Source organism: Schistocerca piceifrons, chromosome X, assembly GCF_021461385.2.
Source record: "Schistocerca piceifrons isolate TAMUIC-IGC-003096 chromosome X, iqSchPice1.1, whole genome shotgun sequence".
Classification (NCBI taxonomy): domain Eukaryota; kingdom Metazoa; phylum Arthropoda; class Insecta; order Orthoptera; family Acrididae; genus Schistocerca; species Schistocerca piceifrons.
In genome coordinates, this window is record NC_060149.1 from 629285765 (window position 1) to 629302244 (window position 16480).

Sequence of the window (16480 nt, forward strand, 5' to 3'; positions counted from 1 at the left end):
ATGTGACGGAGCCACAGGCAGCCACATAGAAAATCAATAAGGAAATCTTAAAGAACTTTTCCATCATAAGCACTATCTCTGCATCTAGCACCCCAGGGTGTAAATGTGAGAAACTTATAGTACTGCACACCTGATAATGCCTTTTTCTGCTTCTGTTTATGTAACTTTTGGTTTTTGTAAATACACAAATTTAATTATGAAATTATGTCACTGAATAATTTATTATTTGGGCTGCTTTATGCATATACTCTTAACTGCCAAATTTCCAAACTGTTGTAGTATGACACAGGATAGCAAGTAAACACAGACCATTTCGAAGTCCAGAGTGAGTAAAATCTTAGCAATTAGTGTTTATCTAGGCACACTCAGTTTAAATAGTTCACAGTTAATTAAAACAGACTTCCATTGTAAGGGTATCATGATATGTAGTAATTCATTTGTATTTGTAAAATGCATATTTTTATATTGTTTTCCATTAATTTATTGAACAAAATAGTAAACAAAAGAAAGTAATCATCAACAATATATTCTCTAACATTATCTAAAACAGTCTGACTGTGCTCAAGTGGTTTACCAATCCCAACCTGTAAAAAGGACTCATTTGGAATTAAAGATGTCATCAAGCCAGTCTTGAAGAGCATTTTCATCCAGGAAGGAATGGACTTGATGGTTGTTAAATATGGGGTGGGGAAGATAAACATTTGAGGGTGCAAGTACAGCAGATTGGGTTTGTGAAGGATGGCTTCACAAACTAACTCCTGTATAGTTTTGTTGGTCATTTTTTCTTACACTGTGACCAGAGTGTGTTTTATTTCTGGAAGCAAATACCAGATGCGATGTACACACCACTGGGGAAAAATAGTGAACAACACCCTTCGTGTGCCACCAGATGCAAAATAATATCTGTTCACACTGCCCTTTACTTGAGGAGATGCCTTTGTGAAAGTTCAGCCATTCATTTCATCTTAAGAAGTTAACATAAGGAAATCAAAACTCTTCACCAGTTACGATGTTGAATAAGAATGCTCAGTGAGCAAACTCATGACATTCAAGCAAAAATGCAGTAATAGTCACACCCTTTGATATGTGTTTCTTTGAACTGGAGCATGTGGTGTTCCTACAATTGACTTCCGAAACTTCCCTATTGAATTCATGTTCACATGGTTGGTAAATGTTTGCAGTTCATTACATGTGTCACTTATCAAGACTTCCTGAATGTGGAAAATTGTTCATGACAGGATGATCTTTCTGGAACCAAGAAAATCCTTTTCTCACTCTATTTGTCAGATAGCACTTGGCCCTCACACAACACAAATGTTCAGAGCCCTCTATTAAACCCAAAGCACAAGTGTTAGACCTTTTTCCACCTGCGGCTCTGTTTCATAATGCTTAAACAATTCTCGTAAGATTCATGTATGCAAAATCAAATATTTAACTGCAAGACAAATACTAGAAGTTTACATAAGAAAATGACATTTGATAAATACTCTCGTAGCAACCCATGCATATTGTGTTACTGTGTGGTTTATAGATATGGTTTCATGCGAAAATGAAACTGTGGTAGGAAACAATTTTATGCTTACAAGTACAAGAGCAGAAACGAGCCCAAGGAGCACCTCATTGCACCACGTTATGATCACCTGATTGGATGGTGGCTGGAGTCAGGTAGCAAGTGGTGGTGGCTGCTGTAGGGTAAGGAAATTCTTGAGCATTGACTATTCTGATCTTGATGTGCCCACAAGATCTTCTTCAGAAATGTTTCTGGGAGGTTTTGGTATTGTGCGTGGGTTACAGAGAAATACATATTTTCTTCGAGATTCTATCAGGCTGATAAATTTAGCAGATGGTCGAAATAGGGTTTAAAAATGAAGGAAGGAGTAGACTCAGACTCAGAGCTTTGAGTCTACATTGTGCTAGGTTTACCACTAGATTGGAAGGAGAAACAGCACTATAGTGGTATCACTATAGTGGTACACCTCAAGCAGAAGATACCATTAGCCCCCAGACACTTCATCCAAACACTACCGCATCCTGTGGAGTGTTGCCAGATAGTGATGATGGCTGGACTTAGAATTGTAGGGGCCAGCCAGTTTTATTGGCCTCTTAAGTGAATGACACTCTGCAGCAGCTGGCTGATAGTCAGGTTTTCTAAGACTGTACATGTCGATGGCAAGTTATAAGTATATCGAAATCACATGAGGCAGTCTTTCCTGCTTGCTAACAAAGCATCGTTTATGCAGCGGTTACAGGCATTCTCATGCATGGGGTTTACACAGAGTAAAATTGTGACCTCTTATTTATTTGACTATTTCTGCCCCCAGCAAATGATTCTGGAAGCCATAATCTGGTATACTTCCCTGTACCAGGGTGTGCTGAAAAGTAACAAATCTAAATTTTTAATGTGAACTCTTAAAGCTTTTTAAATAAAACAAATACACTGAAGAGCCAAAGAAACTGGTACACCTGCCTAACATTGTGTAGGACCCCCACAAGCACGCAGAAGTGGTATTGGAGGGAATTGACATCACAAATCCTGCAGGGCTGTCTATAAATCGTTAAGAGTATGAGAGGGTGGAGATCTCTGAACAGCACGTTGCAAGGCATCCCAGATATGCTCGTAATGTTGATGTCTGGGGCGTTTGGTGGCTAGCAGAAGTGTTTAAACTCAGGAGAGTGTTCCTGGAGCCGCACTGTAAACATTCTGGACGTGTGGGGTGTCACATTGACCTGCTGGAACTGCCCAAGTCTGTTGGAATGCACAATGTACACGAGTGGATGCAGGTGATCAGACAGGATGCTTTTGTATGTGTCACCTGTCAGAGTCCTATCTAGATGTATTAGGGGTCCCATATCACTCCAACTGTCCATGCCCCACACCATTACAGAGTCGCCACCAGTTTTAGCAGTCCCCTGCTGACATGAAGGGTCCATGGATTCATGGGGTAGTCTCCATACCCATACACATCCATCTGCTCAATACAATTTGAAATGACACTCGTCCAACCAGGCAATGTGTTTCCTGTCATCAACAGTCCAATGTTGGTTTTGACAGGCCCAGTCGAGGCATAAAGCTTTGTGTCGTGCAGTCATCCAGGGTACACGAGTGGGCCTTTGGCTCCGAAAGCCCATATCGATGATGGTTTGTTGAATGGTTCGTGTGCTGACACTTGATGGTCCAGCACTGAAATTTGTAGCAATTTGGGGAAGGGTTGCATTTCTGTCACATTGAACAATTCTCTTTAGTCATTATTGGTCCCAATCTTGCAGGATCTTTTTCTGGTTGCAGCAATGTCGGAGATTTGATGTTTTACCTGATTTGTGATATTCATGGTACACTCATCAAATGGTCATGTGGGAAGATTCCCACTTCGTCGCTACCCACGAGATGCTGTCAACTATAACACCATGTTCAAACTTGCTTAAATGTTGACAACCTGCCATTGTAGCAGCAGTAAGTGATCAAACAACTGCACCAGACCCTTGTTGGCTTATGTAGGCACTGCCGACTGCAGCGCCATATTCTACCTGTTTACATATCTCTGTATTTGAATATGCACGACTATACAAGTTTCTTTGGTGCTTCAGTGTATTATTCTTCAGACTTTCCTGGCAATCTGTTGACATTGTGAGCTGTTGGGTATTCTGCCGGATGCCAGCCTTGTTCTTGCATGCTATTTCAAAAGTGTGGCTTGTTACCTTCATCAGGCGCTATTAGATACTGCTCGTTGACTGGAAGTGGTCAAGTATTTGTACCTGCACTTTCTCCACCATGAACTACAAATGAGAGCACCACTTCCACCTAAACTATATAGATTGCCAAAAGTACACAAAGGGTAAAGGATGTGTGCCACTGCACCCATTTGCCAGCAACATTGGTGCGTGAGAATAACAAACAGCCAAGTAACTGAAGAAATTGCAGTTCCCATGCATTGGGGAGTGTATTAATCACATCTGCAACTCAGGGGACTTCTTCCAATGTCTCGTGCAACTACATATCACAGAATGTTATATAGTGGTCTGTTTTGATGTGAGATCCCTGTTCAGTATGACACGTTGGAAACAGTTGCAGAGGAATTTGCTGATGCTTTGTTGGATCTGTTCAGGTATATACTGACCTCAACTCATTTTCTGTACGGGGACCAATATTATGAGCAGACAGAAGATAACTCTCTGCCTCCAGTGGTTGTCAGTATGTTCATGGAGAGATCTAAAGGAGAGGCATCAAAGTTAGCTAGATACAAACCTACAAGCTTCTTCAGGTATATGGATTATACTTTTGTGCTCTGGCCTCATGGTATGGATAGCCTCAGTGATTTCTTGCAACATCTGAACTCTCGTCACCCAAATAGTAAGTTCACCATGGAAATGGAAGAGAATGGCCAGTTACCATTTCTCAGTTTACTTATCAAAAGGAGAGCGGACGACTTGTTCGTCCACAGTGTGCATTGAAAACATACAAACACTGATTTACACCTGCAAACTGTCACTACCGAGTGCAGAACAACAGAGATCTGAATATATTGGTTCACAGGGCACACACTTTGTCAGAGCCAGATAGTTCGGCAGTAAATATAGAGCATCTATGATCAGTGTTCTGCAAGAATGGATACATGCCCAAACAGATTCAGAAGGCCCTTCAATCAACCACTCCATCACAAGATTTAGAAGAAAAGCAAGTTGAGGCAAAGACTCAAGCATATCTGCCATATGTGGGATCCATTTCTGCCAAAATCAGCAGGATTCTCAGGAAGCACATCATCAGGTGTGTGTTCTGTCCACTTACTAAAATACGAGGGCTTCTGGGGAAACGTGAAAGATAACCTAGGACTATGGAAACCAGCAATTTTTAATATACCTTGTCAATGTGGCATGTCGTACACTGACCAAACAGCTAGGACAGTAGACATCAGATTGAAGAAACGTCAGAGCACACCCAACTAAAGGCAACTAAATCAACTATTGCTGAGCACTGTCTGGAACTCAATCATTTCATTATCTATGATGAAACGAGGGTTCTGCCACAGACCCCAAGATACTGGGACAGTGTTATAAGAGTGTTTGTAGAGAGAAATGTGACAGAAAACCACACTTTTTTTCCAGTGAGAGACCAGTTTGTTGATGCCACCACATTACAGTGTTTGACTTTGTTCTCCAAGCCACAACTTCACATCTGCTTGCATTGAATCATCACTATCGAAGTGAAGTCCTCGGAAGGTTTTCTTCAAGTTTTGGAGACAGATGAAAATCAGATGAGGCCAAGTTGGGACTGTAAGGAGGATGATCAGTGACAGTGAACCCAAAGGCATTGGATTGTTGCAGATGTTGCAGCACTTGTGTGTGGTGTGGTATTGTCATGCTGAAGGAGAAGGTTCTCTGTGTATGAATAATTGCTTCAGGTTCCAAATTTGATTATAGCATGCTGTTTCTCACACATTGACATAGTTACATAATACACCGCCATGTTACATGCTACAATTCAGAACCTTTTGGTGACAAAGGGCTGCAAATATGTAAACGTGAAGAATAAAGGTATAGAATACTAATAAATTTTTATTTTTTAAAAAATGTAATAGTTTTCACGTAATAAATTTGAGGGCACTACTTTTCAGCAGGTCCTCATATTCTGCAATGGTGTGATATTTCTATTGATCATTACAGTGACACCAGTGTTCCAAGATGACCACTTCTGCCACCAGAATGGTGTATGTGTTGATGGCTGTGGGGGATGGAAGCTTTCAGTACCACAGTGAGCACACAGGGCCGAGAAAGCTGTCTCCCTAAAGAATTTTTCATTATCAAATGGTTATCATACAGTAGGTGAATGACTGCAGCCCAGGTGCTGACTGTGGCTGTGTGCAGGGAATGTGTCTGCTGAAGCAGTGGAATCAACAGACAGCAATAACGGCTAGTGGAAACAATGACTGTGGCGTTGCTGACACAAGATGGGTGTTCACTCAGTAGCGCAGTGAGCTTATGGCTGGAGTGGCGTACTGTGCCCATGGACTAAGGTAGCTAAGCCCAAGTTGAACGTAGAACTCTAGAAGACTGGCAGAAGTGTCAGGCGATGGCATCACCTCAGTGATACCAGTTTGAAGTCTATAACCATCAGGACTAGCTGACAGCTCAGACTGATGTGTGCACTAAGTTGAAGGTGCTCCTCGCTAAATTTGTTGCTGCCTGGCTTCACATCCAACTGATGATGAGTACAGAGACTGCCCCAGTGGATTGAAAAGTACCAATGGCGTGAAATTTCTGACTGAACTGTGGAGATACGTACACTGAAGTGCCAAAAAAACTGGTATAGGTATGCACGTATTCAAATACAGAGATATAAAAAGGCAGAACATGGCACTGCAGTCGGCAATGCCTAATTAAGACAACAAGTGTCTGGCGCAGTTGTTTGCTCAGTCACTGCTGCTGCAATGACAGGCTATCAGCATTTAAGTGAGTTTGAACGTGGTGGTATAGTTGGCACACGAGCGATGGGCACAGCATCTCTGAGGTAAGGATGAAGTCGGGATTTTCCCATATGACCATTTCATGAGTGCAAAGTGAATATCAGGAACCCGGTAAAACATCAACACTTTGACATCGCAGCAGCTGGAAAAAGATCCTGCAAGAACGGGACCAATGACGACTGAAGAGAATGGAGACAACCACATGAATCCGTGAACCCTGCATGTCAGCAGGGGACTGTTCTAGCTGGTGGAGGCTCTGTAATAGTGTGGGATGTGTGCAGTTGGAGCGATATGGAACCCCTGATACACCTAGATATGACTCTGACATGTGATACATGTGTAAGCATCCTGTCAAATTACCTGCATCCATTCATGTACCTTGCCGGCCGCGGTGGTCTCGCGGTTAAGGCGCTCAGTCCGGAACCGCGCGACTGCTACGGTCGCAGGTTCGAATCCTGCCTCGAGCATGGATGTGTGTGATGTCCTTAGGTTAGTTAGGTTTAAGTAGTTCTAAGTTCTAGGGGACTGATGACCACAGATGTTAAGTCCCATAGTGCTCAGAGCCATTCATGTACATTGTGCATTCCAACAGACTTGGGCAATTCCAGCAGAGCAATGCAACACCCCACACATCCAGAATTGCTGCAGCATGGCTTCAGGAACACTTTCCTGAGTTTAAACATTTCTGCTGGCCACCAAATTCCCCAGACATCAACATTATTGAGCATATCTAGGATGCCTTGCGACGTGCTGTTCAGAAAAGATCTCCATCTTCTCATACTTTTAGGGATTTATAGACAGCCCTGCAGAATTCGTGGTGTCAGTTCCCTCCAACACTACTTCAGACATCAGTTGAGTCCATGCCCTGTCATGTTGCGGCACTTGTGTGTGCTCTCAGGGTCCCTACAGGATACTAGGCAGGTGTACCAGTTTATTTAGCTCTCCTGTGTTTTTGCCCTGGCTGCGTATTTTGTGCTGTCGCACATTTGACTGTGAAATGTTGCTTTATGCTATTGCATGTAGCAATCAAGCCCACTGCTATGATAGACAGTTGCGTGCAGAACACTATGCCAGATTATTGCAGCACCGAATTGCAAAATTATGCAGGCGGATGGCCCGCATACTCCCTTGACTGTCCACTGTGCCCTGAGACTAGTGCTGCAACAGGCAGGTGACATATTACCTTCAGCAAGACTCATATAGCTGTGTAATGTTATGTCTCAGTTATTTGAAGATCATCCCACAGATACGAGGATGTAAATCTGAAAAAATAAATAAGTAACACTCTGCCTCTGATACATTACATTTGTTACAATTGTACTTTCCTTCCTTGTGATGGTCCTGCCACTATTAATCTTTACTTTGGTGTGAAATTGAATTCACAGCACTCTTAAAAAAATTTTGTCCAAATACACCACATGTAAAATTTCCCAAGTAAGAGCCATTTCTGGCAGTAAAATTGTAATAGTAGGCATAGTTAATAAGTTCATCGCTGGATACAAAAATGTTATCTTTAACTTATTTTGGATTAGTTACCTTTTGATCTCTCATAGTGTGGAACAACTAAGGATATACAAGAATGTTTGTGTAATTTTTCCTATGAGAAGAGTTCAGAATAAATATCTGGTCTCGCTAAGTAAAAGAAAGCCCACCCCATTAGTCGTGCAGTCTAACACACGACTGTCGAGGTCTGATGAGCTGGCCAGTCTGTGGATGGTTTTTAGGTAGTTTTCCATCTGCCTTGGCGAATGCGGGTTGGTTCTCCTTATTCCACCTCTACACTATGTCGGGGATTGCTGCGTAAACAAGTTCTCCACGTATGTGTATGCCACCATTACTCTACCACACAAACATAGGGGGGTACACTTGTATGGTGTGAGATGTTCTGTGGGGGAGGGGGGGGAGGTCCACCAGGGACCGAACCACACAATAACCCTGAAAGAGTGGTTTGGTGTGGGGCGATGGATGGGTGAAGTGGACTGCGGTAGTTATCGTGGGGGTTGCGGACGCTGCAGTGAGGGCGTAGACTCTGTCGTTTCTAGGCCCCCAGTTAACATACAAAACAACACAATACAATACAAAGTAAGAGAAGGAAATATGTAAACTGTATGTTTGTTGGAAATATCTGTGCTTGCTACACTCGGCATTTAGGAGTGACACAGTTTTAGTTCTACGGTGCTTTCTAATAGTGTTTTTGGTGGTCAAGGAAGTAGGCAAGAAAAGTTCTCGTACCTAATGACACATATAGATGGCGAATGATGCAGCAATCTGTGGTTCCACTATCTGAATCACTGTAGCCATATGGTGACTCTGTCCTTTCTGTCACAAAATTTATTGTTAAAATTGTGGATAGCTGGTAAATGAGTGAGAAATTGCTGTAGTTCGTTGGTTTGTGAGAATCAGTTCTATGTAAATGCAGTTGATAGCTCAGTCAAGCTGGATATTAAACTTGCATAAGCACCAGTTGCATTAAAATGGGTCATGCATTCAATTTTTGTTACAATAAAATTGCTGATCATTTGTTGATTGTGCATCACACTGAATTAGCAATTCCTTTTAAATGTTACTGTTCAGACTCCAACAGTACAGACTCACTTTAAACCACCTTCCATATAGATAGTTAATTTCCTTAGCATCATATATAGGATATAGTAGTACACAGGATCAAGAAAACACGCACACTTGGGGGTTGGCATGTAATTCCTCATCCAAATTCAAGGCTAAGGTTTAGGTAGCAGAATCAGGCCAGGTGCATTTTAAAAACACTTGTGTGAACACAATGAGATGACAATACTACTGTCATCATGCAGGGCATCGGAACGTGCAGAGGAAAATGTATCACCTCGGAGTACTGTAGAAGCAATTGTAGCCAAGTTAGAAGACTGGGACATCAAATCGACATCCACCATGGAGCTACAGTTCAAATCATTGTCAGGTTCCTTTTTTATCTTTTAAATGTTCATTCCCTAGTTCTTGTCGCTTGTAAGCAAGACGTTATTTTGTCACCTGACAATAGCCTATTATGACAGTGGTATCCATAAACTGCCTACTATCTGCACCGTGCACAACCATAACTGGTCATTTCAAGTTGATGTAGAGTGGCTCCCAATGGAGTACACAACAATGAGCATGTTATATGCTTTTGGTACTAGGTGCATCCAGAAATCAAGCTGCTGCTGCTCGTGTGTATGCTGCACTGTTTCCATAAAGACACCACCTTTATAACAATTTTTTCATTGCGGGTGCAACGCATTCAGGAAACCAGTAATCTTTGTCCACAAGTGGTAGACAGAGGTTGTTCAAGGACTGGACATATTCCACAAACAGAGTACCTGATTCTTGAAACTGTTCATCAGTCACCTCGCCCATGTACCTAGAATATTGCAAGCCATCCCAGGTATGTGAAATGTGGGTTGCTGAAGTGTCAAATGATGAAGAACTGCATTCGTGTCATTACACGTTAACTCAATACCAGCAGCCAGAAGACAGTACTCACCAAGTTAAGTTTTGTGAACAGTTTATAAAAAATGTTGTATAGACTGACAAGCTTAGCTTCACTTGTGAATGTATTTTCAGTCTCCACGACAGCCATTATTGGTCAGAACTCGACCCATGTAATTCGTAAATGTGACATTCAGGCAAGCTTTGGCATAAATATGTGGGCTGTAATCGTGGGAGGATTGCTTTTGGGCCCTTAGCTGTTGGTGGACAAGATGAATGTACTGCTATATCATACGTTCCTTTGTAATACTTCGCTTGATGCATTAGAAAACGTTCCTTTGGTGTTCGGCAGCAGCCATGGTTTCAGCATGATGGTGCACCACCATACTTTGGAATGAATGTGCGTAACTATTTAAATAAAGCATTTCCAGGGAAATCGATTGGGTGTGGAGGTCCAATGTTCTGGCCTCCATGTTCCCCAGACATTATCCACTAGATTTTTATTCATGGAAATGCGTAGAGGGACATGTTTGTAGTACTCCACCCATGGAGATATGCAGCGTAACAGCTGAAGTGCATGCTGGTTCGGCAATGTGGGTGCAGTTGTGTTGCATAGTGTCCAGCAAAGTATTATCCGTCAAGTGATGAAGTGTTTACAAATGCAAGGTGGTTGCTTTGAACATATTTTGTAATGTGAATGTTGCTCGTACGAATATGTTCCAGCTCTGTGAAGATAAGCCCGGACGTAAAACGTACAGAATGGAACTATTGTGCATAGTATAATGTGCAGTCTAGTGTAACCTAGTACTTATTGTGCTTTTGTGCCTCATTGGATACAGATGATGATACTTTATGCAATATTATGTGTTATTTGCTTTATTTGCGTCATGGATGAAACAAAGTGGTTGTTTATGTCTCACAGGTTCATGTTATATCTTAAAATTTAAATAAAGGTAACAGTAACTGAAAGAAATACGCAAGATACCTCAATGTGGAGGTGTAAATTGGATACAATTTGATATTTTAACTGTAATAAAAAGTTTGATGTGAATATGACTTGAACATCCATAAGTCAGCATATCATTTCTCATGGTGTTGCCTCATCTCACTGAGCTAATGGGGCAGCTCCAGAGCAGCACAAAGTTTATGCTCCCTGTTATTGACCATATAGCATGTAGTTACAGCATTGCCAGAGCCTCGTTCTTAAAATCAAATCTCTATGAGATCTATTGGTGGATCTAGATTTTGCTAGATATTTTTTGTCTTAAACTGGGTTGAGGACTCGCATGCTGATCATGAAGTGTGGCATTTTTTTCTTTACCCTCTACATCTTTTGCAACAAGTCACCAATCATTCTGCCAAAATACGATTAATCCTCTCTCAAGTCCTCTGTCCTCCTTTTGTCTCCAGCTCTCTGTTACTGTGGCACATAAATCAATGTATTAACAAATGAAAATCCCGAGGCAGAACTGAGCAGTGCTGAATGGAAAGTTGAGGCCAAAGAGTAAAGTACTGATAGTGAATATAGCAAGTTTGTTGCCAGACAAAAGACATATTGCATACTTCTGATCTTTACACTGTCGTGCAGATGTTTTCATTATAGTACAGATACAAAGATTAAAATATTCAAGAAATGTCCATGAATGACTTCTGAAAATTTGTTGGTGGAATTTGCTTTTTGAACTTGAGTATTTGACTGGACTTTTGATGCTGTATTGAGTAAGTGATTATTGCAGTGCAGTTGTGATACTCACATCTGCATTGGCTAGTTTTCATGTCTATTTTACAGTTTTCCATATGGTCTGAATTGTATTACCATTTTCTGTAATAATATGCATATATTTGGATATTTTAATACCTTTCTGTAGTATTTCTGTAATTTTTGTTGAATGCAAGTAATACAGGAAACTGACTTATTCTGGAATATATGCATATAACTTTCCTTTTACAAGATATTTTAATTCCTTTACTTTTTTCCTTATAGAAATTCTGCATTTTTTTGTATATAAAAGCAGCTTCCAAACAGTGACATAAATTCGATTTGAAATACATTTAATTTCAGATTAGCTTCTTTTCCCATATATATCTCTCACCTTTTCACATGTTTTATTGTTTTCTTAAAGTATTGTATGTGTTGTTATGGTCTACAAACTTCACAGTTCTGGTAAAATTTTAAGAGAAATATTCTTCATATTCACATTTATCAAATTTAGTCTTAATTTTTTATAATAAAACTTATCCAGACATAAAATTACATTAGTCATATTTTTTAAATTTTAGATTTCTTGTGTGTAAGTTTGTTTGAACAATTCTGTTGTTACTGTTTTATATAGGCAGCCAGAAAATAATCGTGCTTTATGGAAATTCACGGAACTCTCCCAACATAGTGAAAATCATGGTGTTGGTTCCCTGAGGGCACGTTTGGAAGTGACTAATGGTCCAAGTAATCAGAGCACTATAGCAACACAATTTAATTGTGAAGGTACTACTCTGTCGGGCTTAGAGTTTGAGCTGGTTGGTGCAGGCTACAGACTGTCACTTGTGAAACGAAGATTTGTCTCAGGTGAGAAAATTTGTATGGTTGATCACAAATTTCTGAACTTCAGAATTTGCATTGCTCTCCCTCTGGTTAACCCTTTAAATGTATTTGCCTCATTTTATAATTTATTGTAAAGACGTTCCATTTTGCGTGTGTTGGTAAATGCATTGCAGGCTATGCACTCTAAGAATCAGATAATATACCATATGCTTAGGTTTTGAAAATGCAAAGAAGAGGATTGCAGGAACAAAGTATTGTTTGAAGACTAACTCGCAGGAAAGCTGATGCTGTGGAGAAGGGTTCAGATGGCACAGGTTGTAAATCAGCGATTGAAATTGAGCACGTTGTGCTCTGCAGTATCTTCTGCCACTGGGTGGTCAACTCGTCTTGGACACAGTTCGGCAGTGGCTGTTTATTCGAATGGGCATTTGATTGGTGGTCATGTCCACATGGAAATCCGTGCAGAAATTGCAGCAGAGCTGCTTTATGACATGGTTGCTTTCGCAGTTGGCCCTGCCTGTGGTGGGGCTGGAGTATGATCTGCTGGATGGGGGAATCGGGCAGGTCTTGCATCTGGGTCTTCCACAGGAATGTGACTCATGTGGAAAGGGGTTGGGAGAGAGTGGCATCAAGATGGACCAGGATGTTGTGTAGGAGCAGAGGAAAGTGTATCCCTCATTTCCAAGCCTGATGATGACAGTCAAAGCACTGGTGAAGGACATGGTTCATCCCGGACTGGAGCAACTGAACGCTGTCCTTCTCCAGAATATATCATTAGTCAGGAATTGAGGGACATGCTACTCTGTCCTTTCCACCCTTCCTAAAGTGGTATTCCACCACCTGCACAACCTACACAATATCCTGGTCCATCCCAACACCATTTCTTCTCCCTAAGCCTCACCACACAGGTGGTATCCCCGTGGAAGACCTAGGTGCAAGGTCTGTCTGATTCATCCATCCAGCCCATCATATTCCAGCCCTGACAGAGGCTTGGCCTGTAACATCAGAAGCAGGGACACTTTTGAAAGCAGCCATGTCATATAGCAGCTCTGCTGCAATTTCTGCATGGCATTTTATGTGGACCTGACCACCAACCAACTGTACTTAGGCCATTGCAACACTATGGAAAACAGGAGACTTGACCATCTAGTTTCAGAGCACACTGCTGAACACAACAGGCTCTATTCCAATGGTTGCTTCACAACCTATGCCATCTAGATCCCACCCACACAGGAACACGGTGGGGGGGGGGAGGCAGCACACGCCCGCATAAAATGAATGAATGAATGAACAATAAATAATAAATGAATTTGGGTACTTTCAGGGCCGTCGTTGGCATCCCATAGTTCAGTTCTCTCTCATCTTGTACCCATGTATCTTCCTTGCCCATAATCCTGGATAACTTTCCTGCCTAGTCCTTATTAAGCCACATTACCTGAAGGTTATTGAGTATGTCAGCTTTTTCCGACAGCCGATCAGTTCGTCATTCCACCAGGAAGGAGGTACACAGCTCGTGTTGTCTGTAGTTCAACCATGCCTAGACAGTCAATATCACAGTTCGGTCGCGTCCGAATTGTAACTTTGTGCCAGGAAGGGCTCTCAACAAGGTAAGTGTCCAGGCGTCTCAGAGTGAACTAAAGCGATGTTATTCAGACGTGGAGTACATACAGAGAGACAGGAACTGTCGATGACATGCCTCGCTCAGGTCGCCCAAGGGCTACTACTGCAGTGGATGACCGCTATCAATGCATTATAGCTCGGAGGAACCCTGACAGCAATGCCACAATGTCGAATAATGAAATTTCCTGGCAGATTAAAACTGTGTGCCGGACCGAGACTCGAACTCGGGACCTTTGCCTTTCACAGGCAAGTGCTCTACCATCTGAGCCACCCAAGCACGACTCACGGCCTGTCCTCACAGCTTTACTTCTGCCAGTACCTCGTCTCCTACCTTCCAAACTTTTCATTCTGATGTCGAATAATGCTTTTCGTGCAGCCACAGGACGTCGTGTTATGACTCAAACTGTGCGCAATAGGCTGCATGATGTGCAACTTCACTCCATACATCCACAGTGAGGTCCATCTTTGCAGACACGAGGCCATGCAGTGCGGTACAGATGGCCCCAACAACAAGCTGAATGGAATGCTCAGGATTGGCATCACGTTTTCTTCACAAATGAGTGTCACATATGCCTTCAACTAGACAATTGTCGGAGATGTGTTTGACACATTGCCCAGCGAATGCAGCAAGGTGGAGGTTCCCTGCTGTTTTGAGATGGAATTATAAGGGGCCGACATATGCCGCTGGTGGTCATGGAAGGCGCCGTAATGGCTGTACAATACGTGAATGCCATCCTCCGACCGATAGTGCAACCATATTGGCAGCATATTGGTGAGGCATTCATCTTCATGGACAACAGCTCAAACCCCCATTGTGAACATCTTGTGAATGACTTCCTTCAGGATAACGACAGAGTGGCCAGCATGTTCTCCAGACATGAACCCTATTGAACATTCCTGGGATAGATTGAAAAGGGCTGTTTATGGATGATGTGACACACCAACCACTCCGAGTGATATACGCCGAATCGCTGTTGAGGAGTGGGACAATTTGAACCATCAGTGCCTTGATGAACTTGTGGATAGTATGTCACGATGAATACAGGTATGCATCAATGCAAGAGGAAGCGCTTTTGCGTATTAGAGGTACCGGTGTGTACAGAATTCTGGGCCACCACCTCTGAAGGTCTTGTTGTATGGTGGTACAACATGCAATGTGTGGTCTTCATGAGCAATAAAAAGGGCGGAAATGATGTTTATGTTGATCTTTATCCCAATTTTCTGTGCAGGTTCCGGAACTCTCGGAACCGAGGTGATGCAAAACTTTTTCTGATGTGTTTGTTTTGACATCTCAGAGACCTTAGGAACCAGAATGTGTGATGGAGTTATGTATTACTGTAAACTCTTGATTATCCACAGTAATTGGGGACTTGAAAAATGTGGATAATCAAACTCCATGGGTAACCCACAATTAAAGTGTACAGTATTGAATAAGAGCTCCTCAAAAAAAAAAAAAAAAAAAAAAAAAAAAAATTATAGTGTCCTAATTAAAATCAGTTAACAAGTGTTTATAATAAATTCTAGTTTAATAATAGCAGTATGCAAGAAAATTCAGTACTTACAAAGAATACAGTTCTATCCAGTTCCACATTGCTGTACACTACTTTGAAACAAAATACAGTCCAACACTTGCAGAGTTCATGCAGCACACTGTTCACTACACTCATGTTGTAACGTGAGATTGTCGCTCAACTGCGACCAGTCCCGGGTTAAAGTAAAATTTTCAGCAGCTAAAAGAAGTTGTAGAAATGACCGTGAATAATCCGCAAAGCAGATAATCTGCTCACGGATAATCGTGTGTGTACTGTATGTGGAAAAACAGCTGTTTTTGTGTAAACTTTGATTTCTGTACTGTGACCGTAGTGTCTTAAGGAGGTTTGCTTTGGACTGATTGTAGTGTGTTTCATGCCAGAGGTTTCATCACACTACTTTAGGATGCAAGGGCAGTGCAGTATGGAAGATGTGGTCAAGCTGCCCATGATGCAGAGAAGACATGCTCATCCTTGCCATACTGTATTAACGTTATAGGTAAACATCCAGACTATAGCGAAGAATGGCATAAATTCAGTCAAGAGAAGAAAATCAAAGAAATTAAAATACCAAAGTGTTTACCTTATATTGATGCAGTCACTTACCTTTAGTAAATCTTTAGCATGCACACTCGTGGAATCAATTATGTAAACTTGCCTCACACCAACAACTGTACATGCAAACCATATGTATACGTCTGCATCCGTAAAATATCATTCACAGCTAGTTCTAAATTGATTCAGGCAACTAAAGGTATCCATCAGTTGAGGAATTTAGGCAGCCTCTCCCGAGCTACAGCTCCACTCCCTCACCACAGAAGGAGAAGCCTCCATCCAGAGGTAAACCACGTCCTAAGAGAGTAAAGTAAAAGCCATGTAATTAGAGATCTTAT

At 41.8% G+C, this 16480-nt stretch overlaps 1 protein-coding gene across 1 annotated transcript in view; it reads left to right on the forward strand.

The window, feature by feature from the left end:
- LOC124722546 (F-BAR domain only protein 2-like) overlaps positions 1 to 16480 on the forward strand; it is a 313554-nt gene that overhangs the window by 268226 nt on the left and 28848 nt on the right. Inside the window, exon 18 of the mRNA XM_047247688.1 lies at positions 12233 to 12462. Coding sequence (XP_047103644.1) covers positions 12233 to 12462 — 230 coding nt within the window. The remainder of the gene's footprint in view (positions 1 to 12232; positions 12463 to 16480) is intronic.